The sequence below is a fragment of the Nuphar pumila genome, chromosome 8, assembly GCF_984573655.1.
Source record: "Nuphar pumila chromosome 8, dmNupPumi1.hap1.1, whole genome shotgun sequence".
Classification (NCBI taxonomy): Eukaryota; Viridiplantae; Streptophyta; class Magnoliopsida; order Nymphaeales; family Nymphaeaceae; genus Nuphar; species Nuphar pumila.
The window spans coordinates 103,943,796-103,971,661 of NC_143256.1; the positions used below are offsets into that span (position 1 = coordinate 103,943,796).

A 27,866-nucleotide genomic window follows, 5' to 3' on the forward strand; every position below is an offset into this window, starting at 1 on the left:
ATGATTTTTGGGATAAAAATTCTGGGGTGTTACACTTAATCTTGCTTAATAAGTGTCTTATTAGTTTGAAATCTCTGATATTCTGTTCCCATTTTTTACCTTACCAGTTTAAAAAACAAACTAATATCTTTGGGAATATGAATTCAATAAATAACAATAAAAATATTAGAGTGTTCTACATATTCGAGACTTGATTTTAGAATATTGTTTTGTCTCATTTGAATCAATTGTGAGGGCAAAACGTCCATTGTAACAACGCATAGGCTTTCTGCCCTGTCAACATGACTATTTTGACAAGTGGTTTTGAAACTTCTAGAAACCTAATCAAAATTATTCAAAATAAATTATAAAAAATCTGAATAAAGGTAACACATATGAAAAGATTTTGTAAAAAGAATTTTATTAAAAGAGTTTTCAATAAATCCCAAAAAAATCCCCAATTTGATATAAATTCCTGTAGTTGACAGAATGTTTTATATTTTTTCTGAATAGGGGTCAGTCTCAGAATTTTTATAATTTTTTTACAATTGATTTTGAAGTTTTATTTCTTGGGTTGTGTTCTTAACATGGTAGGACAACCCCAGTTAAATTGTGAGAGATAAAACCATTTTCTGTGATTTTTGGTAGTTTTTTCAAAATCAAGTTAGTAGAGGCCTGAACTGCGCATCTGTCATGTGTTAATACCTAGTCAGTTTCTACATTATTCACCTTGATATATGTTGCATAAAACTTGATTGGTGATCTGATATGCATGCTAACTGAATACTATTAATGTTGAATTATGTATGCTAAGAATGTATTTGTCATATACAATAATGTGTATTATGCATCATGAAGCATGATCAGTAAGAAACACATGAATGCACATGTTAATTTTGAATGAAGCATAGGCATGACTGAATTGTGCATGCAGCCTTTATATAAGCATATAGGCATATGATATGATGCATACATGATAATAATGAATGTGTGGTATGAGTATAAACATGGCTCATGAGTGAGCCTGGGTTCGATGGGACCCACAGGTGTTTGTGAAGCACCAAGGAAAGAAAAGACTATACATCCATGCACATAATTGCCTCAAAGAGACTGTGCTCAAAGTCACCCAGAGATAGGGTTTCTAAAATCACTTAAAATTAATTCATGAATTTAATATTAAATAACATCTATAATCCATTCAAACCTTGGACCACCTTAGAGAGGGTGGTGGTACACACAACCAGTCGACCGTTGTCGCTTTGGAGAGATATGTATCTTTGTTAGTCTCCAATCATCGATCGTAGGAGACCGGACTACCGTGTGGCCTAGGTGGTATGTCCCGAATCTCTGCAGAGTAGAAATCGATTCTTTATGGATCATTGGGAGACTCTCTCAGTCACGGACCACTCGAATGAAAACTTCGAAGGAAATTCACATATTCTTTTAATCAATGAGGCTAATAATCTGCATGTCATAACAGACACCTTATTGGATTGGTTGAATTGGAGTTAGAAACCCTAAGTGTGCACTCTTCAGGCTAGAAAAGATAAACAAAACATCAAGCATTGAATCAATGCATTTATTTCAGTCTATGCATGATTGTAGGATTTAAGATGTATTGCTTATTTACCTGAATTTATGCATTGTAGAATATTTATTCTGAAATTTGACTGCGAGCATGATTGATTATGAAAATGTAAATTATGCTTATCCTGATATATTATGTTGCATGATTTAGTCATTTATCTGAAAATGTGTCAATGCATATCTCTTATATTTAGATTATATATGTGTTTATGTGTTTTGGTGCAACCTACTGGGGTTGTAGATTAATGCCCCTACGTTAACATTTTTCAGATAATGCATAAGCTGAAGTGATGGCGGGTTGCTTGGCGTCGTCAGATGGATCATCATCATTCTTCTTTCTTGAGAAATCCTTCTTTTTTTTTGGATATTTTTTATTCAGCTGGATTTTGATAGGACATGTAACTCTGAATTTAATTAAGTATTGAATTGCATTAATTCTTTTAATTAAGTGCTTTAAACACAATGTGTGTGTAATTGTATTATTGTATCCCGCCCAAAGTTATATCAGTTTTCAATTACATTATTCCACTTTCCTTTAAAAAAAATCATTAAAATTTTTTGATACAAATTTGGTGCGTTACAATATATATATATATATATATATATATATATATATATATATATATATATATATATAAGTAATGCGTTCCTTAGGCCCCCTTTTTCATTAAGTCTCGTTAGGCCCGTTCAAAAATCATAGTTTTAAGTTTTTTCTCACGTCTAACATCATAGAGGTTATCTATAGGTTTTGTTTAGTGGGAATCAGATTTTGGATGGCCAAAATCTAACCTGTACGCAAGTTTTTTTGGTGATCCAAAATCAATGGCTAAGAAGGTATCATTTTTTTGGCTCATCGAAGAAACATGATCCAAGAGTCGATTCCCACTAAATAGAGCATGCTAAACAATCTAATGGCTCAGATCTATCATAAAACACTTAAAACCTATGAGGCAAAACAAGAAGTGGAGCCTAATATATTAGTTTTCTCTCTCTCTCTCTCTCTCTCTCTCTCTCTCTATATATATATATATATATATAGGGAAATGAAAACCTTCCCAATAAAAAACCCTCCCAAACCTCCCCAATGAACGTTTTATTGGATTTTTGGTATAATTTTCAATTTTTCGACCATATACATGTGATTTATATGCTTATTTTTGTAGGAATCAGTTCTTAGAGAATTTGATTCTGATGCATGGATAGGTTTTTATAAGTTTCAAAATCAATGGCGTACAATTTTCATAAAAATTTGAAGCTCCAAATACTATTTTTTCTATCCAAAATTCATTATCCAAGTATCGATTTATAGTAAATCAATTGTGTTGAACACATCTGTACACTTAGAATTTTGAAAAAAATAAAAAAATATTCATTGGGGAGGTTCGGGAGGGTTTCCTTTGGGGAGTTTTTCATTCCCCTATATATATAGGTGTGAAATTGATACGTGCTAAATGATACATGCTAAATGGATTTTCTGCCCTTTTGGTGTTTTTTGCAGTTTTGACCCCATAAATGTGTTGGGTATAGTCGATTTACGAGGAATCTACACCTGGATCATGTGTTTTTGATGAAAATGATATTTGGAGCCTCAAAAATTTATAAAGATTTTGGACCGTTGATTTTTTGAACCTTATAAAAACCTACGCATGTGTCAGAATCGAACACTTCAAGAGTTGATCCCTATAAAATCAAGTACATAGATTACAGTTGTACTATCATAATTTAAAAATAAAAAGGAAAAACCCTAAAAACCTCATTTAACACATATCTTTTAGCACTATCATTTCTCACCTACCTATTACACATATAAATAAATAAATATAATATTATATATATATATATATATAGAAAGAGAGAGAGAGAGAGTAGAGCGTAGGTGCTTAATGGTAAGTGCTTAATGGGTTTTTTTTTGTTTTATTTTTAAATTCTAACGGTAAAGATGTGATTTATGTACTTGATTTTATAGGGATAAGCTCTTTGAAGTGTTCAATTCCAGCACATGGGTCAGTTTTTATAAGGTTCAAAAAATCAATGGTCCAAAATCTTTGTAAATTTTTTAGGCTCCAAATATCATTTTTTTCATCAAAAAACGCATGATCCAGGTGTGTATTCCTCATAAATCGACCATGTCCAACATATTTATGGGGTCAGAACCGAAAAAACACCAGAAGAGTAAAAAAACCCATTAAGCACCTATCATTAAGAACCTACACTCTAATATATATATATATATATATATATATATATATATATATATATATATATATATATATATGAGTAATGCGCTCCTTCTACCCGGTTTTCTCATTACGCCTTGTTAGGCCCTTTTAAAAATCATAGTTTTGGGTATTTTTCTCACATCTAACACCATAGATGTGATCTAATAGGTTTTGTTTAGTGAGAACCGACTTTTAGACCATCGGAATCTGACCTGTATATAGGTTTTTTTGGTGATCCAAAATCAATAGTTATCAAGGTACTTTTTTTTTATTGAAAAAACATGATCCAAGAGTCGATTCCCTCTAAATTGAGTATGTTAAACACAACTAACAGTTTAAATCTATCATAAAACACTTCAAACTATGAGGCCTAACAAGGCAAAACTAGAAAAGAGGGCCTAATATGTCCAGTTCTCTCTCTCTCTCTCTCACGCACATCGAACACACAAACGTGCTTTGGGTGTTATTAAAAAGCACTTTTAGAAGCGGTTTTTAATAGTTGCTAAAGGTCTCAGTGAAAAAAACACCTTTACTGGCGGTCCGTGATCATCGCTAAAGGGTTGATTTAATGCAGAATTAGCGTGTGCCGCTGATCGCGCTCATCCAATGTGACTCTCATATATATATATATATATATATATATATATATATATATATATATATATATATAGAGAGAGAGAGAGAGAGAGAGAGAGAGTAACGTGCTTGTTCTGCCCTGTGAGACCCTTCAAAAATCACAGTTTTTGGTATTTTTTCTCACATCTAACGCCATATATGTGATTTGTAGGTTTTGTTTAGTGAGAATTGGCTTTTGGATCACCAAAATCTGACATATATACATGTTTTTCCTGTGAACCAAAATCAATGGCTATGAAGGCATCAATTTTTTTCAGCTCATAAAAATACATTTTTTCATCAAGAAAACATGATCCAAGAGTCAATTCTCAATGCTAAACACATCCAACAGTTCAGATCTATCATAAAACACTTCAAAGTGTGGAGCCTAACGAGAAAAGAGGGCCTAATATGTTCAGTTCTTATATATATAGGTAAAGTGGTTGCTGTGCAATTACCAACAGAACGATGTTGAGCGTCCATCGCACAGTGTGACAGATGCTTAGCGTTGTTTTCCTGCCAAAACACCTTTAGCGCGACAAAAGTCACCACTAAAGGTCTCGGTGGGACTTTCAGCAGCGACAAAAGTCGCTGCTAAAGGTCCCAGATCCTTAGCGATGACTTTTGTCGTTGCTAAAGGTGTTTTGGCAGAAAAATGCGCTGAACGCGCCACACTTTTTGTTGTGCTTCTAATGGTTGTGCAGTTACCACCTAATATATATATATATATATATATATATATATATATATATATATATATACATATATATATATATATATATATATATATATATATATATACATATATATATATATATATATATATATATATAAAGTATTTGATAACCTCCCTAACAAACTTCCTAATTGAAATATATAGAGAGAGGTTGTTTTGACCGAATCTGACCCTATCATAGTCAAAACAGTAGGAATCAACTCTTGGATCCTATTTTTTTCAATATAAAATTAATATTTTTTTAGTGCCAGAGTACTGTTTGGATGACACTTAAAACCAGGTTGGGAACGTGGTTTTCCATGTCAAACCAGATTTTAGACCCAAAACCTGGTTTTGTGGCTGTTTGGGTGCCACCAAGTTTTGGGCCAACCTGGTTTGGGGGCAAAACTGGGTTTACAACCTAGTTTTGCAAAAACCCAACCAGGTTGATCAGGGGAGGGTGTTTTCATCCCTCATCACTATCACCATGCCACAACAGCCGTGTGTGATCCATAAACCCAACCATATTTTGGCAATTTCCGGCCCGTGAGTGGTGATGGCCGGATTCTAGCCTTCCCTTTTTTCTTTAATCTTGGCAATGGCCGGCAATGGTCAGGAGGTTGCCGTCACGAAAGGGTGACACCATTCCAGCCCACCGACTAGAAAATGGCCGGACATTTTTTTTCTGTTTTTTTTAACGTTTGATTACATCCAGCCATTTTCTGGCAACCCATTTGCTGAAAATGGTTAGGATGGTGCCGACCAGAAAGGGCAGCATCATCCCAACCATTTTCTGACAGGTGGGTGGCCGGAAAATGACCGACAACCTTTTTTTTCTGTTTTTTTTAACATTTCAGCCAACCACCCGACTGGAAAATGGCCGGTCAGGTGCTGCCCAAGAAGAGCAACACCATCTAGGCTAATTTTTTACCAGTGGGTGGCCGAAAATGATCAGTTCAGTTTTTTTTTTGTTTTATTTATTTGTTTTTTGGTGACCAAAAAACCGGGTTTTTGATCATCCAAACAACTTACCATAGGTTTTTGACAAACCAGGTTTGCTAAAAACCTGCTTTTGAAGAAAAACCAATTTTTTTACGAACCTGGTTTTGCTCCCTATCATCCAAAGAGGGCCTAAAATTTTGATACATCGTAGGCTATTGATTTGTCAACCCTGAAAAATCCGACACTTATATCGGAAAAACATGATCTAAGAGCTGATTTTACTAAATCGACATGTAGATCACATCTGGAAGGTCAATAACCCAAAAAAAGGGAAAAAAATTACAGTTGATTGCCCCCCTCTAGGTTTTTTCTTTACACACACACACACACGTATCATCAAACAGAAAAAACGTCTCGTTGTGTGTGTCAGTTATACTCTTAACTAAGAACAAGATATTGTACATCCTTAATTTTCTTGACCTAACCTTTTTGGAAGACTGATCTCACGTGTTATGTTGTCAAGTTTCCTTAACCAGCTTGAGTTTCCCATTTACAATTGCTATGCGATGGAAGAACCAGAGCATTTTAATGGGACTCCACAAGAAGATATGATCATCGACTAGATCACAGAGCCATGGAAATATGAGCAGATTAACTAACCCAAATCCATAGAAGGAATAATAGGGTTATACATTAGGCATGAGAACAAGAATAGCCATAAATACTTTAGGCACAAGAACAAGAATAACCACAAACTAGGAGAAACTTTTAAACCTCAGCACATGCCTAGGGCAAAAACCTCCATGAAAGTCTTTAGAAATTTACTCAAGCATTTATTTAAACTATATGATTATGATCATTCAAAAGGTATGGAATAGCAAAGATGCACCATTATTATTGCAACTCAAGGTCGCAACCAAGACTACGTCACATTGACGCGACGTGCTTGAGCTAATCGCATCAAATCATAAAGTTGCTGGCCTAGCTTATTTGCATAAAGCCATGCTTTACATGATCAGAAAGGGAAAGAAAGGAGTAAAAATGATCTGGGCAGCAAGGACGAAAATATTCAGGGAAGTTCTATTTCAAATTTCGTTCAAGAAATTATGCGTCCACACCATACCATTTAAAAAGCATGCCAGTTTCAAGAAAATGATGTGAACAAATTCTTCAGGATTGTGTTGATTCTAGTGCAAATGCTTCATATAGAGAGGCGGATGCAAGACATTATAGGAGAGGACAAAGCATTCAATATATCAATCCACCTTTTTATCACTGTACTCTCAAATATGGGAAACGATGGTAGGGGTATGTCAAACCTATCAACTATTATCAAAATAGTGACACTATTTTCGCTATGTTTAAGCTATAGTCTTGTTTCTGGGCAAATATTACAATATAAATTCTTCAACAATTGGTTACCTTCTTATCAATTATAATGCTCTGTTCTCATCATTGACTTAATTTTGCATTCTATCCTCCTAATGATTACCTTTTGTCAATTCTGATTCCATTTGTACAAAGGTACAACTTTCATAGGAGACACTTTTGCTTCATGATATGATTCAAGTTTGACACCTTTTCCTATAAACCGCATCTAACACGTATCAATTTCTTTTGTTGTTGTTTTTGACAAAACTGTACTTAGAGAATTCCACCTCCTCCAGCTTTTCCTCGTGTAGTAATAAATAGCTTAGGCATTTTATGTTCCTAACATGCCATGCTCATTCCCTTGAGAAAAGACCTTTCTAGCAAAATTAAGCTCAATTTTCAAACCACCAAGATTCATAACATGCAAAGCAGAGTCACATCTCTGACTATTTGATCAAATGAGTTTCATAACCCCAAATCTTACCAGAAGAACCATCTCCTATAAATTTGTCATAAACTTGGTAGAATGAGGCCATTGTGGACCAAGCTTTTATGCCAGGACTGATCTTGGCACAAGTAATTTCAATAGCGTGAAAAATATTGCAACTCAAAACATAATGAAACATATTTTCTCAATGAGTTGCACGCAACAAAAAAAAAATGAATTATTGACATACACCAATGGAGGAAAGGAGATGTGATAGACAGCTTAACAAAACATACTCATACCAACCACGCACGGAAGCACACAAACAAACACAATGGTTAAAAGTGAAAAAGAACATTAAAACATGAACTCAATTACAAACATAAAAAGAACAAGGAAGAGAGACTAGCTTTGCTTTCTATCATGTGGGTGACACAACTCCTCAAACTTTCTCCCAAGAGAACCCCAACATCCATCGTTTTGCTTTGATGGTGTGTCATGGTCAGGCTCTTTCTTAGGTTGTGGGTGGATAGCCTCAACAAGCGCTTCCAGTTCTTCCTTGGCACGTTCGAATATGTTGGGTGCTTTCACCTTGTCCACAGGCGTATTCTCATCAATGTCATCACTAGTCCCATGGGTTTCCTTATGATGTGTATTCTTGTCACCGTGAATAATGGCATCAATTTCTTCCTTTGCTCTCTCAAGGACGTTTGGTGATTTTACATCTTTCCCTAAATAGGTAGATATGAGTATCAGAAAAAAAACTCAAATGAGAAGTAAAAATCAAATCACCAGAAAGATTTGAAAAGGTTTTCATTTTCCCTATCATCCATAGGAATTGTCAACAGAATAGTTGTAGAGATTGCATCAGACTAAGGGCACATTTGAAAGTGAGAAAATGGTAAGAAAAATGAAAGTAGAAAGAAAAAATGGCAACTTTTCTGATTATTCCAAACTAGAGAAAATTTTTGAAGAAAAGTTTTTCTAAAAAGTGGGTTTTTTTATAAGAAAAATTCCTCCCTGGGGTGGAGAAATTTTTCCTATCAAAAATTCTTTTTGATTAGAGCAACCCTTCACCCACAACTCATCTCATCCCATGAGCTGCCACAAGAAGAGCTTCCTCCATTTTCATCTTCCTCCCACCCACCACCATTTTCAGGTCTCTCTCTCTTTTCTCGTATTTTCCATTGTTTTTCTCATGCTACACAAACAAGTGAATTTTTCATTTAGAAAAAAGTTATCATATCAAAACTTCTCATAGGCAAAATTTTCTTTTCTTGTGAGAATTTTTCTTGATTCCAAATGTGCCCTAAGATTTGCACAAATGTGCCCTAAGATTTGCAGCCCTCCATATACACAAAAGCCCCCCACCCACCCTGGTAATACACAACATTTGAATAAGATGAATAAGGAAACTAATTTTTCACTAAACCCAAATTGATTTTGGAGTTAAATAACAATTCCCCAATAAGCAGAAATATTTTACACACGAATTGTTTCATTTTTTTTCGATATCTTTCACCTAAGATATCTCTTACAAGGTTTTTCATTTATAAAAGCCTAGGAATGAAACTATATATATATGTGTGTGTGTGTGTGTGTGTGTGTGTGTGTGTGTGTGTGTGAATGTTCAAAACAAACTAATAAGGAGCATCGTCTTGTATTATTTGGATAATCAAGTAATAAGGAATGCCGCAGTTTGATGGCCCAGATTAGTATATATCCAGCAAATTTGTAGTGCAGAGAGAGAGAGAGAGAGAGAGAGAGAGAGAGAGAGAGTTGATAGGGTGCTTCAGGAGGTTTGTGTTGTTTTCATCAACTCATATCATATCATACTTATGGTAGAAACCCTGGGTATATATAATCTTTTACGCCTCTTGGTGTTGCCATCAGCCCACATAACCATCTCCCACTAGAAAATAGGCAATCATAAACCAATATCCAATAACCTCCCCCTTTAACTGTACTCTAAGGGTTGACTATTTTAGTGTTTCATTGGATTCCTTTGTGAGACCCAATGGCCATACTTTGGATCCAATACTTAGATCCAACATCTCACACTTGGCCATAGGAAAGAACAAACATATTATATCACAAATGATGCATCAAGTATCATATATAGCAAAATATGCACTAAGTAACTGAAATGAAGTGCTAAGAGAGGGATGTGATATCTCCACGAGCTAAGCAAATGCCCACACAGATAAACAAAGTAGCCACTAATGGGCTATAATACAACAAACCACAAAAAGTGGTATACACACAAAAGTGAGAGGAAAAAATATATTCACTCATGAATAGCTTCCAAGAAGCTTATTTTACAAAGGGGAAGAGCCGCTTATTTATAGACAAAAGGAGGCCATTTGGAAGGGCTCCATAGGGACGGTCATAAATATGACCGTTGGAGGCTCCAATGTCCCCTTATGGTGGGCCCTTTCAAATAAGAAAAAAAGAAAAGAAAAGAGAAAAAAAGAAAGAAAAAGAAAAATTACATAGGTGTGTGAATGAGTAAAAAGACATATTTACCCTTAATGGGTATTACAAAAGAAATATATATATATATATATATAGAGAGAGAGAGAGAGAGATAGATAGATAGACACATAGACATATATATATATATATATATATGTGTGTGTGTGTGTCATGATCTCTCTCTCTCTCTTTATATATATATATATATATATATATATAAAGTACATAATTTAATAGTAACCTTGCACAATTCTAAGGGTTATATAAATATCTAAGTATAATATTTTTTTCACATACTATGAGTTATTTCTCATATAGACATGTAGGTTTTTTTCCATCATCAAATAAACTATGATTCTTTTCACATATAGTATAGGTTTAGCCATGACATCATGGTGCGCTAGTTGGACTTTTTCTTCATGACATTTTTTATCACGAGGATATTTATAAACTAGGTTGATTTTTCGTTATAATCCTTTCATACACTCATTTCACAAAACTAAATGAGTTTCACATCATGTCAAAAATTTCAATCATAACCCTTAATGTACAAAACTATGTGCAAAATTTATTTCCGTTTTCACCTCCACTGGATGCAACCTATATGGCTCATGAGCAAACCATGGTGAATTTATTTTGCATATTCAACGTAATGAGGGTCTTATTTTCTTAACTAGTCATGAGGTTCATATGACTCTTCCATGACTATGTCATAGGACATCATCATGTCCTAATTAACCTTGCACAAAGTCTTCATCCACACTAGTGGAGTACTATAGATTTTCATCAACCTATGAATTCATAAAAGTTTAGCATCCTATGGATCCGTAAAAATTTGATTTGCCAAGCATGACTAATGCTCTCACTTTTTCACTTTTCAAAATTTCACCATAGACAATACTCTCACTATCCATTTGCATCATCGTTATATGCAACATGCTTAAACACTCATTAGGTTAACCACCACTTGATCATTTTAGATCAATATATCCAAATCTAAATAGTTATAAATATGATTATAAAAATGAATATGACCACGTTGCATTCCATGTGTAAAACTTCTAAAGCATTAAAGAAAATCCTTTTATGCATTCATACAAGCAATTATAATAAACATTTAATACACATGCAAGTTATAATTCAACTCCCACTTTTCTACGCATTGCAATGTCACTTTTCTTGCATCTTATGCAGTAAAAAAATCTCCACACAAGGTAAGTAGAAGTGGCCAGCCTCCACTAATCCTCCACTAATCGTATGAACTTTACATAAAACCATCATAACCACCAATCCTCCCAACGTCTTTTTCTTAGTGAGAATGCATGGTCCTTTTATGACTATCTATGGGTTGACTATTCAACAACCGATTCAGTTCTAACATGTTCATATTATTCACCAACAGTAGGTTGTTTGTCATACCGCTAAGTAATTCAACTCCAAGAGTTGATTCATTGTTAAATTGTTCATCAACTCATTGATGCAAGCTATCTATATCAACATCTATATTGATAATAATTTTCAAGCATATTCATGCTTAAAATCAACATTAATGAACCCTTATCTGTACTCAAATTATAAATTCAGTCACATTGCATGCAATTTACATTTGTAAGCTTTAAATATATCAAACCAAGCTTCATAAATTCTTAAAATATAACAAATGATCTCACATTTCATGTGCATTATGAAAAACATAAGCATGTTCTTTATTAAACATGCAGTCAGAACTATATACTCTTATTTTGTCAAAGTGAATCACTACCTGATCATATCAGCTTTGGACCCATGTATCCAGATCCAATCATTATGTTTTGTTATCCAAAACCATGATAAAAAGCTATGCATTAAGCATTCAAAACATCTCAAAATATATTCAATCATGTTCCTATCAAAATTATTCATTCAGGGAACATATCCAATGAAAACACTATCATAATTCTACTTTCACTTTTCATGTATATAATGAAAAACTTGAATATATTTCTTTCCAAACATGCATATTTAGAGTCATGCTCTAATTTCACAAAATGATCTTCGAATCTATATATTCAAATTAATTTTTTGTCCAAACACACGAGTATAAGCTATATAATATTCAAAATATGCTAAAACCATGCAATCATGTTCTTATGCAATTAGCTCATTTTGGAAGCATTCCAAGTGAAAAGAATGTTGCTTCCACTTTTATAATAATTTATATGATTCAAGGGAGCATTTTATAATGCACTTTCAAGCATAAAACCAAGGCCTTTTAGATTCATAATATGTCAAATAAAGTAACACTGGGAGCTCAACACACATTAGTATCATTTTAATTTTAAAGCCTTTATGTTTAGTCCAATTTGAATTTATATACTGTGGACCATTTCATGATCTAAATCTGGATGGGATAATCAAGTTCCACAAAAGAAAATTTAAGATAATCATGTTTGGTCTTAAACAAAAAGGAAAGGAATCATCCATATCCTAACCTAATATAGCTCTTAAATCAATCAAATATTTTCCATTTCAATATATGCCCTATTAAGTTGTTGAAATAAGCATGGATACTAGTCTTTATTTTGGATCCACTACATCAACATCTACTTATTTAATTACAACACGTTCACGAATAAGACAATTTCAAGAGCTATTTGACATGGAACTAATCATATAACATTTTTCTACATTTATATTAGTAAGAGTGTGGCTCCATAATCATATTAATCAATTATCAAGCTCTTATGGCTAATTTTGACAAAAATGTGTCACTTCTTCAATTCTTAATAGCAAAAGATATGCACAATGAAACATAATAAACTTTGTGCAACACATGTATCATTAAACATTCATATAGCATGATAAGCATGTCTTGTAGCAATACTATGTGTATTATCGTGCTCATCACAAGAACTTTCACATAAAGATCAAACAATATATTACACATACATCAATATGTAACTCACCACAAGAACTTTCACATGTATTACCCATATATCAACATGTATGCAAATTGAAGTAAACACTATTATAGATCTATATTCAAATTCATTGCATTCATGTAGGTCCGAATGCAAATTTGTAGATATATTAAAAATCTGGATCAAACTAAATCCATGTATAAGATAAAAAAAGAAACTATATGTCAAACATATCATACAACATTATAAAATAGTTCTAAAACTCATACTGTTAATATGAACCAAAATGTCCAATCTCTCCCTTGTAGGTAGAGATCCAATCTAAATTACAACTGAATCCAAAAAAGCAAACTATGATTTTTTTTATCATAAAAAACTAAATATCAAGATTCTAACCCATGTAGATTACCTTAACCAAATATCAAACTTATAAAATAATTTATGATCCAAATAATAGATTTGAACCTACCTTTTAAAAACACTTTTCTACAAAATCTGAAAGGTTTGAGAACCGTTATGGGCAAAAATGACAAACCAGAACCCTAAAACTGAATTTTTAGAACTTACTGAGTTAAACAAAAAAGTTCAGGTGGTTCCAACAATTTCAGAAAGTTCGAGAGCTATTTAGGAAGAAACATAATACAACCTTGTCTCGGGTATTTTCCAAAGAACAGGCATATTTCTGAAAATTCAAAAACATAGGGCCCCCTGTTAATAAATAGGAGCGTTATAAAAGACACAATTAAAATTTATATGGACTACATAAGCAAAACATGCATTAAATAATAATTAGATAACATTTTAAAGGAAAAAATGAAGAGGAAGGGTTCTTGACCCTTCTTCACAAAACTGAAACCCTAACCCTCTTTGCCTTTTCCCGATGTTTTCCCTTTTTCGACGACAGGTTTTCCTGCCGAAGAAGGTGGTTCGATAACGACGTCTTGCTCAAGCGGTGGAGGACGAAGTTCCAAATGAAGGAGATGGAAGAGGGGTTTCTCTGACGAGATCCCTCAAGGGGTTCCGCCACCCCTGACTTGTCGGACTCCAGTTGTCGCCTTTCGGACTCTAGTTCTAGCCCTTCACTCTTCTCTCTCTCTTCCAACCACTTCTATGAATAAGGGTTTCTACCCTTTTTTCTTTTCTTCTACAAGTTCCTCCAAAAGCGCTACTCTTTCGGCACGGGGTGTCCGACGGGGCAACCGACGGAGGAGCTTCATCCACCTCCCCTACAACCAACGCTGGCAGCAGATGTTGTTGAGGTCAATTGTTGTCCGGCGAAGGAGTTTCCTCCGCAAAAAAGGACTTGACGCCAGCAGCGAAGGTTGTCGGTATTAAAATGTATTTCTATTGTGTATATATATATATATAGAGAGAGAGATACATATACATATATATCGTATATATGTATACGTATCTCTATGTATATATATATATATATATATATATATATATATATATCATTTACTAACCCCATGAAGGGTAATTTAGACTTTTCTCATTTTACGCATATTCCAAAAGGAATATGCTTGTACCTTTTATTTTCTTTTTATTTTTCCTTTTGTACTTGCATTGGGGGCCCCAATCTAGTCGTTGGGCCCCTCCAACTGTCACAATGTTGAAGGGGGGCTCCAACGACTAGATTGGAGCCCCCTCCAAGGGTCCCTTTTTGGTTCTTATAAATAGGGGTTCTCCCCTTGTACATTAGAGAGCTTTTTTAAGTGTGAGAGCTCAAGCTCCTTTGCATTTCAATAATGAGATTTATTTTTATGCCTTAATACATAATTATTCAAGTGTTCTTTGGGTGCCTTTGTGCACATCTCTTGTGAGGAATTAGTGCTTGTATGCATATTGTCTCTTTGAAGACATTTTCACATGGTATCAGAGCAAGGTTATTACCAAAGTGAATAGTGTGTTACTTCATTTCATCGTGTATCTCGAAAGTCATGCACTCCACTCTCTCTTGGATTTCGGAATGAATATCTCTTGCCATTTGTATCAAGAAGCATACTTCATCAAGTAAGCTCCAAGGAACCCTTTTTGTGGTAAGAATTTCTTTTCTCCTATTTTCTTCTCTTCTCAAATGGGAGGAAATGATTCACACTTCTCTCTTGGGTTCAAATTCAATAGCACAAATTATCATGTTTGGGCCGAAAATATGAAAGCTCATATCAAGGGTAAAGGGCTTTGGGGATATGTCCAAGACTCAATACCGGAACCAAAGATTACTTTGGTAGAAAGAGGAGAAATAAAAATTCTTGAAGGTGAAGAAATAAATAAAGCTCTTGAAGACTATTCCGAGAAGCATGAGAAATGGGAGATGAGAAATTTTAAAATTCTATCATGGATTTTCTCATCCGTTGAGACAAAGATCAATGCCAACATCATAAAATTCAAAAAAGCTTATCAAGCATGGCAATATCTTGAAAAAATGTATACTTCAAGAGATTTATCTCACAAGTATTATCTTCAAAAAAGGGCCTTGACCCTCCAACAAAATGAAATGACTATTAGAGAATATTTTGCGGAATTGTCATCCATTTAGAATGAACTTGTCATGCTTGAACCCAAATGGAGTGGCGAAGCCATTGAACTTAGGCATAGGCAATTGGAGGAGGATCAATTTTTCAATTTTCTAAATAGGCTTAGACCCGAATTCGAACAAATACAATCCTCTCTTCTTTCCTCCTTCACTTTCCCTTCTCTTGAGGATGTTATTACCAAACTAAGTGAGGAAGAAACTCGTATGGGTATATGAAAAAACAACCCAAGTGTCCTTGCAACGCCTTCTAACAAAGAAGAAAATGATGGTGTAAATGTTGTTTTAAGACCGGGGAACAATTTGAGAACCGACAAACCTCTTCACTTCAAAAATCAAAATCAAGGATCAAGAGGTCAAGGAGATAAAAAAGATTATAGCAAGATTGTGTGCCACTTTTGTAAGGAACCAGGACACAACAAACCGGTTTGTCCAAAATGGAAGAAGTTGCTAGCTATGGCTACCACTTCTCAACCCCAAAAGGAAGAAAGTTCATCTTTTTCAAATCGAGTTCATTCCTTGTATTAAATTGTGGAAGCACTTCAACCACTTCTTAAGAAGGCAATTTTCGGAGCGGCCACGTCCACCTTCTCTCCTCCCGATAAGACTTATTGGCTTTTGGATTTGGTGCCTCTTTTCATATGTCTCCAAATATTTGTTTTCTTTCTGAATATTTAAAAAATTTCTCTCCAACTTTTGTTTCAACCGCGGATGACACTCTCTTGAAATCAAAAGAATCGAAAATTTTGAAGAACAAGGTTTTTTTATCCCTAAAATTAGATTTATACCAAAATTGAATTTGAATTTGCTTTCGGTCTCTCAATTCTCGGACCATAGAAGTGATATAAAATTTTCATCTAATAAATGTTGGATACAGGATCACTGATCCGGGAAATTGATTGGGGAAGGCTTTAGGAAGGGAGATCTATATTATGTGGATTTTCTTCTTATTTCAAAGAATCCTTTTTGTAATGTTGTGCAACATAAAGACATTAATGTATGACACAAAAGACTTGGGCATCCCAATGTCACCAAGATTTCTTACTTACCTTTTGCCAAACATCTATGTAAGAATAATTTCACTTGTAATGATTGCACTCTTGGAAAAATGAGAAGTTTGCTTTTTTTATCAAAGATCTAGGTTTACTACAAAACCATTTGAACTTGTACATTTGGATGTTTGGGGATCGGCACCCGTTATCTCAAAATGAGGGTTTGCATATTATGTGATCTTTGAAGATAATTATTCTAGATATTCTTGGATATACTTTCTCAAACATAAACATGAGGTTTTCTCAACATTTAAAACCTATCATATGATGATTAAAAATCAATTTGACAAAAATTTAAAAAAATTTAGAACTGATTCCGAAGGAGAATATCTCTCAAATGAATTTAAGAGTTACTTTGAAAAACATGGGATAATCCATAAAAAATCATGTCCCAAAACACCTCAACAAAATAGTTGGGCCAAAAGAAAACATAGACACATCATTGAGACATTTAGAACCTTACTTATTTCTCAAAACATTCTAAAACGATTTTGGGCTGAGGCGGCTCTTACGTCCGTCTATCTCATCAATCTTCTTCCATCCAAAAATTTAAATAAGGTTTTACCCTTTGAAATTTTGTATAAAAGAGACCCTGACTATAGTAGATTAAGATTTTTTGGGTGCAAGTGTTTTGTTTTTACAGATAAGAATGATAAACTTTCACCAAAGGCCATTCCATGTGCTTTTCTTGAATACTCTGAAACTCAAAAATGGTTTCGATATTATGATATTGAAAACGATAAATTGTATGTATCTAGAAATGTAAGTTTTTTAGAAAATGTTAGTGGATTTGAAAGATATGAATCTCATGAGGAAAATGTAGATTACTCTTTCCTATTCGATCTATAATCTAGAAATGATGACATTAGTAATGATGAGTCCACACAAAATGATCTTAGCAATAATGAAGTAGAAGAAAATAACAACTTTCCTCATCCATCTATCTATCAAGAGATTGATGATGGAACATACAAGGAGCCGATCACCTATATACATAAAGACAAAAATAGTTTTAGAAGTGCTATAGAAAAATATAGTGAGCCTAATGAAAAAACTACATTAAGTAATGACAGTTCACAAAGAACAAAGATAAATAGGAAACCCCCTTCTAGGTTCATATCCTATGACTCCTCTCCCAAACATAGAGTTTGTCTTAGTGTCATTCACTCATACGCAGAACAAAAAAATTTTGAAGAAGCCAAAAATAGTGAAAAATGAACTTAAAGCCCTTAGAAAGGCTAAGACATGAGAATTTCAAGATCTTCCCAAAGGTAAGAAAACTATAGGGTGTAGATAGGCTTTTAAGGTCAAAACCAAGAGTGATAGGACTCTTGAGCGATATAAAGCTCGTCTAGTTGCTAAAGGTTATGGTCAAGAATATGGGATAGACTACGATGAAACATTTGCTCCCATTGCACGAATGGTTACAGTTAGGTGTCTTATTACCATTCCGTCAATTAAAAAGTAGAACATATACCAAATGGATGTTAAAAATGTTTTTTTAAATGGGGATTTAAATGAAGAAGTTTACATGGATGCTCTTCTTGGAATGAATCCTGACGGAAAAGTTCTTCGCTTACGAAAAGCGCTCTATGGTTTAAAATAAGCTCCCAAGGCTTGGTACGATCGTTTTAACAACTTAATGACAAAAATTTTTTTTGTCTCATGCTATACTGACACTGTCCTGTTTGTGAAGAAATCTGATGCAGGAATTGTAATCTTGCCATTATATGTTGATGATATGTTAATTACAGGTGATGATGTCAAGATAATAAAAAGAATTAAGCAAGCATTGACATAAAAAATTGAAATGTCAGACTTAGGGTTTCTGACATATTTTTTAGGCATTGAAGTTGCATTTTCTCATAAAGGATATTTTTTATCCCAAACTAAACTTGTTCGTGAGGTCATTGACATGTCAGGTATTACTGATGACAAAATTTGTGAAACCCCAAAAGTAGTTGAAACAAAAATAAAAATTGATAATGGGATTCCTCTGGATAATCCCACTCGTTACATACAACTGGTTGGATCATTGATGTACCTTAGCATCACCAGGCCCGATATATCTCACGAAGTTCATATCGCCAGTCAATTCTAACATGCCCCTACATCGATACACATGAGTGTCGTTCTTCGCATCATCAGATATATAAAGGGGACAATAAATAAGGGTCTTTCTTTCTTCATCTTCTGAGTTAAATTTAATTGCATATACTGACTCTGATTGGGGAGATGACCCTAATAATTGTCACTCCACCATTGGTTTCTATATTTTTTTAGGAGGATCATTGGTCTCTTGGAGATGCAAGAAACAACAAAAGGTGTCTTTATCCTGTACCGAAGCAGTATCGAGCCATGACATCTACAACCATGGAAATAGTATGGATTCGCCGCTTACTAGAGGATATGGGAGTTCGCGTTCAAGAACCAACAAAGTTATGTTGCGACAACAAGAGTGCGATATATATTGCCAAGAACCATACCTTTCATGAGCGCACAGAGCATATCGAGATGGACTGCAACTATGTCCGAGAAGAATACTTGAAGAAGGTCATCGATCTCCCATATGTGACATCCGAGTATCAACTGGCTGACTTCTTCACTAAGGCGCTCTGCTCTCCTAGATTTATTTTTTTTCTTGACAAACTTGCGATCATCACACCGTAAGTTTCAGGGGGGGGGGGTGTTAAAATGTATTCCTATATATATATATATCATTTACTAACCCCATAAAGGGTAATTTAGACTTTTCTCATTTTACACATATTCCAATAAGAATATGCTTGTACTTTTTATTTTATTTTTATTTTTACTTTTTCTTTTGTACTTGCATTGGGGGGGGGGCAATCTAGTCGTTGAGCCCCTCCAACGGTCATAATAGTCACCGTTGGAGGGGCTCCAACGACTAGATTGGAGCCCCTCCAAGGGTCCCTCTTTGGTTCTTATAAATAGGGGTTCTCCCCTTGTACATTAGAGAGCTTTTTTGAGTGTGAGAGCTCAAGCTCCTTTGCATTTCAATAAAGAGATTTATTTTTATGCCTTTGTGCATGTGTGTGCTACTTTTATGCCTTTGTGCATAATTATTCAAGCATTCTTTGGGTGCCTTTGTGCGCATCTCTTGTGAGGAATTAGTGCTTGTATGCATATTGTCTCTTTGAAGAAATTTTTATAGTCGGGTTCGTCGATCACCTAACAAAAGTGCTTCCTCTGCTCCGATGATGATGGGATCTGCCAACCAACGGGGCATACCGTTGGAGTGTCGATTTTCCTCATAGGAGGTTTTTCGATCAAGGTCGCCTCTGCAGGGGTTTTTCTGACACAATGCCCCTTCGTTTGTCTGCCTTAGGGGTTTTTCCAACGCAGAGCCCCTCCGCTTGTCTGCCTTACTCAAGTGTCGAGCTCGATCTCTCTGCAATCATTTTTCTCATATAGCATCGCCGGGCTCAACCAGTGGTTTTTCTGAGATTTACTAGCTAGGAGTGACTAGGAAAAAGGTTCCCAGTGATGTGTAGTGCCCTACGAAAAAGGGTGTTTTCGTTTACCTCCTCCCTAAATTTTTTATTATTATAGAGGGTTTTGGGTAGACAGACTAGGTTACGGCGGCTCGCTCAAACAACAACCCAAGTTTTGCTGGGCATAACAAGTATGGTTTTTTTCGTACCATGAATTAGGCTTGAGAGTTTTTCGGCGACTGTGGCCGGATTTCCGACGACTGCCCCCAAACAAAAATTAGGTACCAACTTTTACTGCTTTTCCTTTTCCTATTTCTCTTTTGCTTTTTCGATGGTGGTTGTGTCTGCACAATCAACAACTTCGAGCGTCGGCATCAAGACTGATAAGTGGCTCTGATACCATTGATGGCCCAGATTAGTATCCAGTACATTTGTAGTGCAAGGATAGGCGGAGAGATAGGAATGTTGATGGCTTGGTTCAGGAGGTTTCTGTTTTCATCAACTCATACCATATCATTATGGTAGAAACCTTGGGAATATATAATCTTTTATGCCTCCCGGTGTTGCCATCAGCCCAGATAATCGTCTCCCACTAAAAAATAGGCAATCTTGCCCTAGTATCCAATAACCACACCATTTAACTGCACTTCAAGGGTCCACTATTTTAGTGGTTCATTGGATTCCTTTGTGAGACCCAATTGCCATACTATGCAATTTTCATTTTTTTTCCTAAACAATGACCATCTTCTCTAATATCCTTAACAGAATCGAATAAATGATGGAATACTGTTTAAACCAGTAGAACCTGAATTTTCCTCAAACGTTTACAAAAGCTTTTCCGTTATCAAGAAAGATATTTTCCAGCCAAAAATGGTTTTTTTCCCAGATCCACTCCCATAAAAAATTAAAAGGGAAGGGGAAAATTTTGGTCTATTTGTACCAACAGAAGACCTGGGTACTTCAAAACCAGCAAAAAAAAAGCACATAAATGTCCCAAAAGAGCCCCTTTAATATAAAAAACTGAACGTTTCTACTCAAACCCATAACAAAGAATCAAAATACCAAACTTTTCACCCCTCAAAACCCATAAAGAAAGAAAGGATCGCTTTCTCGTTCAGAAAATGAGTTTTCCTCAAAACCCCCATTTACCGAAACCAAAATTTTGATGTTTTGGTATCAGAGGGCCACAAACTGCCTAAATACCCATCAACAAGAATCGCTCAGAAACGCAAAGAAAAGCTTCCAAATTTTTATGGTGGTGATGATGATGATGGCGAGGATGGTGGTGATTATGATAACGAGACGACAATGATGATGACCAAAATACAGAGAACAACATAGAAAAAAGAAAGAGAGCAAAACAGGATTGAAACCAAAACCAAAACGAGCGAAAAGAAGAGACTATATGTAATTACCTCTGAGCGCAAGCTTGGTGTCGGCTTGGTGCATCGCTTCCTCCATGGGCAAATCAGAATCAGAAATGGGCTGCAATGGATCGGAATACGAAATGATATGCCAAAGACGCAATTGATAAATAATGAATACCCCACCGCCCTGCAATTAGGGGTGTCAACCGGTCGGGTTTGGTTTGGACCCAAACTTCATTTAAGATGATGGTACCAGGTTCGAACTTATAAGCATAAGAGAAACCATACCGGATTATATAAGGATTACATTAACTTGGCCCCGATCATACCTGATAAAATAATATTTTTTATCATTTTTACATTAAAAAATTATAAATCAAACTCGGGTCACGCTAGAGTCTGGTATGAAAATCCATAAATCACACTTATTAATTGGACCCTTATCTGACTTGAATTTTAATTGAACCGTCCTATTTTATCGGTTTTGGTATAGGTCGGGTCCGGGTCAAACCCGATACATTGACAACCCTACCTACAATACAAATTACAAAGTCGTGTTTTCTTATTTAAACCGGGTGTGCGCAGATTGGGCCACATGGGGAGGGGAAGAAGATGGTGAGACTCAGATGAATCGAAACGAATAAGTGGATCAACAGTTTGTTACCCTTTTCCGGGTTTTCCCAATGGATGTGATACGCCATAGTGAAGCGGTTAGAGGTGGGCACTTGGCCGGGCTTGGGCCAGTATCTTTGGCCATGGCTCAGCCCGAACTAGTTCTCTGGCTCAGCCCAGCCCGAAGCAGGCTGACATGGGTCGGCTTATTATATATAACATAATATATATAATACATTATATGTGTTCTGGCTCGCCATGCTTTTCACCTTTTTGTTATGATGTATATACCTCTTTGGCACTCTAGAGTGCCCCACAAGGCCTTACGGCCTAAGGACCCCGTGTATTTGGACCCTCTCTTTCCCTCTTGATGTACTTTGCTTTCAAGTATCTATAAAGAAGCTTTTTGCATCCTTCTCTCTCTTTGTGTTTGTGCATACGCGTACTCTTGCTTCCACTCGTGTGTGTGTTGTGCATTACTTGTGCGCTTAAAAGGCTTGTCTTCGGTGTTTGTGATTGCTCGAAGCTACGTCACGGGGGCCTTCGCTTCCAAGCCCATGACAAGTTGGTACCAAAGCCTTGTCGACATTAGGAGTGACAATGACACCAAAGAAGATTGCCATGACCCCTTCAAGCAGTATGATTCCTGCTGAAGATGACTTCATGGTTGATGATCGTGTGTCAGTCATCTCGCGCGATGTTGCGCAGTTGACTGGGCTAGTGACCAACATGGAGAAGTTGGTTAATGGAACTTGTGTCGCTTTTAATGATCTCAATGCAGAGATCAAGATAACAGTAGAGGGAGTGAAAGACTCCGTGGAAAGTCTTGCCACTAAACTTAGCTACTCGGTGGAGGATTTTTCCACCAGATTTGATGATTTGTTGGGTCGGTTCAACATCATGACTGCTGAATTAAATGTTGTTCGGCGAAAGAACGAACAGTTGGAGCGGCAGTTGAGAACTGCCTCGACTGGCGGTGTTGCGACATACGTGGATAGGCCATGTTACAGGCTACCTGAGCCCGCAAAGTATAAAGGCACGCGGGACTCAAAGGATCTCGAGAATTTTATCTACGAGATGAACCAGTTTTTATAAGCTGCGAAGATGAAGGAGATCCTCAATGGAGCATGCCTCAACGTGCTCCAATCCCACAGCGAGCTCCTTCAACAATCAGTGTACCAGGCAGAGAGCCAAATGTCATTCTCAACCATTCCAACAACTATCTAGGGAAAATCAAAAAGTACTTAGTGTAGTGGAAGGGATTGCCAGAATGTGAAGCTACCTGAGAAAAGGCCAGCAGCATGTTTCAACATCGACAGCTTGTATAAGGCTACCATGAACGATTGGCGTCGAGGACGGCGCCAACTTAGGCGGGGGAGCGTGTTCCGGCCTGCCATGTTTTTCACCTTTTTGCTATGATGTATATACCTCTTTGGCACTCTAGAGTGCCTTACAAGGCTTTACGGCCTAAGAACCCCATGCATTCGGACCCTCTTTTCCCCTCTTGATGTACTTTGCTTTCAAGTATCTATAAAGAAGCTTTTTTCATCTCTTTCTCTCTCTCTCTCTCTCTCTCTCTCTCTCTCTCTCTCTCTCTCTCTTTGTGTTTGTGCATACGCGTACTCTTGCTTCCACTCGTGCGCGTGTGTTGTGTGTTGCTTGTGCGCTTAAAAGGCCTATCTTCGGTGTTTGTGATTGCCTGAAGCTACGTCACGGGGGCCTTCGCTTCCAAGCCTGTGACAATATATATAATATATATTATATAATAGGCTCGGCCTAACCCGATTAGGCCCATGGGCCTAACGGGCGAGCCGTGAGCCAAGGTTTTCCCATTGGGTTAGCCCGAATCGGGCCTTTGGCTCAGGTCGTCATTGATGGACTGGGTTGTTGACCGGACCAACCTGGTCAGCCCTGTCCATTAGCGAGTCAGGTCGATGCCCACCCTTAGGTGTAACACCCCAATTTTTGAAACAAAAAATTTTAAAGATTTTTTTAAAATCCCTTTGCACAGTTTTTAAGAATACAATAAAAACTCTTTTTGAATTCGATTCAAATTTTGGGCAAGTTACACTTATCAACACACACTTGAAAAACTAGAACAATTAAATCAAATCATTAATTAAATTATAATAAATCAAAATGAGTCTTTTAAACATCAGAGTTTACAGGACTAAAGAAAAATAATAGAGTAATCATTTAACCCCTCCAATAAGCCTAAAGGAATGTGATTTTTTTGACACCACCCCAAGCCTTTTGTCATTACCTTTTAACTTATTCATTACCTGAAATATTAAAATATAGAGGCATTAACTATAGCCCCATTAAAAAAAGCATCATACATACAAGCATGAAAAGAATACAAGTTCAGAAAATCTTTTCCAATACACACAATCATAGCATATCATAGCATATAAACCCAGTACATTTAATGATTACAACACTAATAATTTAATCATATAAGATTTTGTAATAACTCAATCTTACCATAAAGTGATGTACCTGTATAATCATTAGTCAATAAACAATAATCAAAAGGTTCATGTATGCCAACATATGCAAGGACTAAAAATTTCACAAGACATGCATACAAATTTATGCCAACATTTAATGAACCATTTAACCACTGGTGAACCTGATCTAAAACATTGTTTTTCTTTTCTTTTCTGAAGGGTATACAGTCAGGACCTAATCATGACTCAGAAGATGGGGGGTTTATTATGCTATGTATTTTAATTAAGCCATTGATTCGAAGAGCCAGACCAAACATCCACTGAAGCGGTCTTTAACTGAGTGAGAAACTTATAGTGGTCCAGGAAATTAATTCCTACTCTGCAGAGCGTCATTGTCTACCTAGGATAAATTGACAGCCCCATCTCCCTACACCAATGATTGGGAGCCTAAGAGGTGTCAATGCCCTTAAAACATATGAGTGTACCTCCTACCCTCTCCAAGGTAGGACACTAAAATAAATGAGTCATTAGGTGATATTTATATTGGGTTTAACTACAACACCGGGTGCACTCAGCAACAGACTCAATAGCCCTAAGATCCACTAAGGGCAGCTCAACAAACCACGACCACACAAGGCATGAGCACACACACCCTACAGTCACTAAGGTGTCCTAATATATCTTATTTGAACCAAACTCAAGGTACGTACTGAACTTAAGGAGCACCCAAGAGTATCTCAAGGTACATACTCACATTAAGGAATACCCAAGAGTATCTCAAGGTACGTACTCAACTTAAAAAATACACAAGAGTCCAGTTAGAGTGTATGTATATAAACATGTATAACAAAGTCAAGCCAAGTACTCACACGCACCCTATTAGTTCTACTAAACCTTACTCGCATTCGAGCCCCATGTATGCATGCTTTACATGACTTACAATATATCGCATGTCACATACCACACTCCATGATGCATGAGACTCATTTCAATTTAGCATGAACCATACATTTAATAAAATAACACATGCATGATCATGCATACCCTTTGGTCTAATTATCATGCTTAATTCTCATGTTTAATATACAGTCTCATATGCCATCATGCCTCAAATAATTCACATGCATACATACAACATATTCATGACAAATTCCACATTAACATATACATGATTAACATCTTATATCAAAATCAAACACATGACTTTAGAAACATAATTTCACAAGTCAAAATATTATCTAAAATCAAGAACTGTATAATATCATAATTTTCATATTGTTCACGGGTCTGATAGACCATAAAAAAGAACATATATAACTCTATAAAAATTCACCGTCATGTCAAAGGATATTAGCTTTCAATTCCAAGTGATAGATCTAAAAAAAACAATTTTGTTTGCCTATATTCATAAACCTAGAACTATTTTTCTGTTCTTGACAGAACTTGCCAGAATCTTGCTTACAAATCTAGGTTTTCTGAACTGGACCCTGCCTGAGATAGGTCCAAATCCAAGTTTTCTGCAAAATCTTGAATCTTTTATGTTTTGTGAGAGCCTTCAAGATTTACAGAAAATAAAACATATTTTTTATTTATTTTTTTCAGATCTATTCATCTGATCTAAATGACATATCCAAAAATCAATCATTTACTCGAAATCAATGATTTATTAAAATTTTTGCAAAACAGACTATCAAGAATTGGTCTGCACGCAGGACATAATTTCTGTCTTGGGTTATAGCAGTTATAACCCTTACTTTCGTACCACCAATAAGGCCAATATTTTTTTGAGACACCTCCCAAATGTTTGAAAGGCCTTTATAAAAGGGTTTGAATATTGGTAATCTGATTTGAGAGCTAAAATTATTTTACTACAATGGATCGATCAAGAAAATCAAGAAAACATGAAAAATATAATATAAATCATGAGAAAAACAAGAAAACTCAAGCCTCATTATGAAATAATGATTTTTAATCATGCATCAACCCATGGACAATATCTAAGCATCATCTATAGTAATAAAGAGACATCATATGATCATTATACATGCCTTATAATCGAAACTATCAAAAGAAATCATGATTTTTGCATAAAATAATTAGTTTAAGATGCTAGCATGCGAAAAAAGCATGAAACCCATAAAATAAATTTGTAAAGATATGATTTATAATCTAAACACATGCAAAAAAGCAAATATACATCCATTCATGCTGAAAACAAAGATTTAATCATCTAAAATTATGTAGGAGCACAAAACTATGTGTTTCGGGTTACCTGACTTCTCAGTTTAGCCGTTCGGGCAAAGATTTGCCAAAAATGATTTTATAAATCTGTTTTAAAGCATAATAATGAATTAAAAATACTTTAAAAACTCTTTTCAAATATATTTTAGATCTGATCCACCTTGGACAAGCCTGTAGAATTGGCAAGACACACAGTTTATGCGTTTGCATTTTATCTATGCTACGCGTAGGTTGAATCTTACATTAATCGGGTTCTCAAACGTAGATCTACCTTCGTCTCCCATCTTAGAACCTTAAAGGAGCTTCAATGGCTGCTGGAAAAACTTTAAGAAGGAAGAAGAAGAAGAATGAAGGAAGAAGAAGATGGAGAATTTTAATGAGAATGAAAGAGGGAGAGAGAACTAACCTTATTAGTCCTCTTCATGAGGGCCTCTATTTATAGATGCGCTTAGGCAAGAGTCCCATCTCTAATATAAGATATTAATATTTATTAATCAAATAATAAAATAAATTATGGGTCCTAATTCATTAAATTTTAAAATTAATTAAGGTAGAGTAGAAAGGTGGAGACTTCTTACCCTGACTTGGGCTCTAGTGACATGTTAACCTTTCGGGAGGCCTATAGACCCAAAGACTCATCAGAATTTGATGTTTAAATAGTCGATTAGATAGCCTTCAAAACATAGATCATCATGGTGGTATTAGATTTAGTCATACGCACATGAATCAATAAGAAAATTTAGTTGATATCAAAAAATATTAATTTTTGACCTACAATTAGGCATGAACTTCAGTCGATGATAAAATACTCGAGTCAACACCAATTTGAGCATGTAGATAGTTGATTTCGATGCCATTAAAATGAGAAATGTCAAGGTCAACTCCAATCTATTAGGTAAGCCATCGACCGACCAATTTTTTTG

General features: G+C 35.5%; 1 protein-coding gene across 1 annotated transcript; it reads right to left on the reverse strand.

Moving 5' to 3' along the window:
- Positions 1 to 8,008: 8,008 nt before the first annotated feature.
- On the reverse strand, positions 8,009 to 21,776 carry LOC149830101 (uncharacterized). Its single transcript, XM_090015700.1, has 2 exons — positions 21,689 to 21,776; positions 8,009 to 8,586 (listed from the first exon to the last, which is right to left on the reverse strand). The coding sequence occupies exons 1-2, from the start codon at positions 21,732 to 21,734 to the stop codon at positions 8,261 to 8,263; spliced, it is 372 nt and encodes a 123-aa protein (XP_089871826.1). The 5' UTR covers positions 21,735 to 21,776; the 3' UTR covers positions 8,009 to 8,260.
- Positions 21,777 to 27,866: the final 6,090 nt, after the last annotated feature.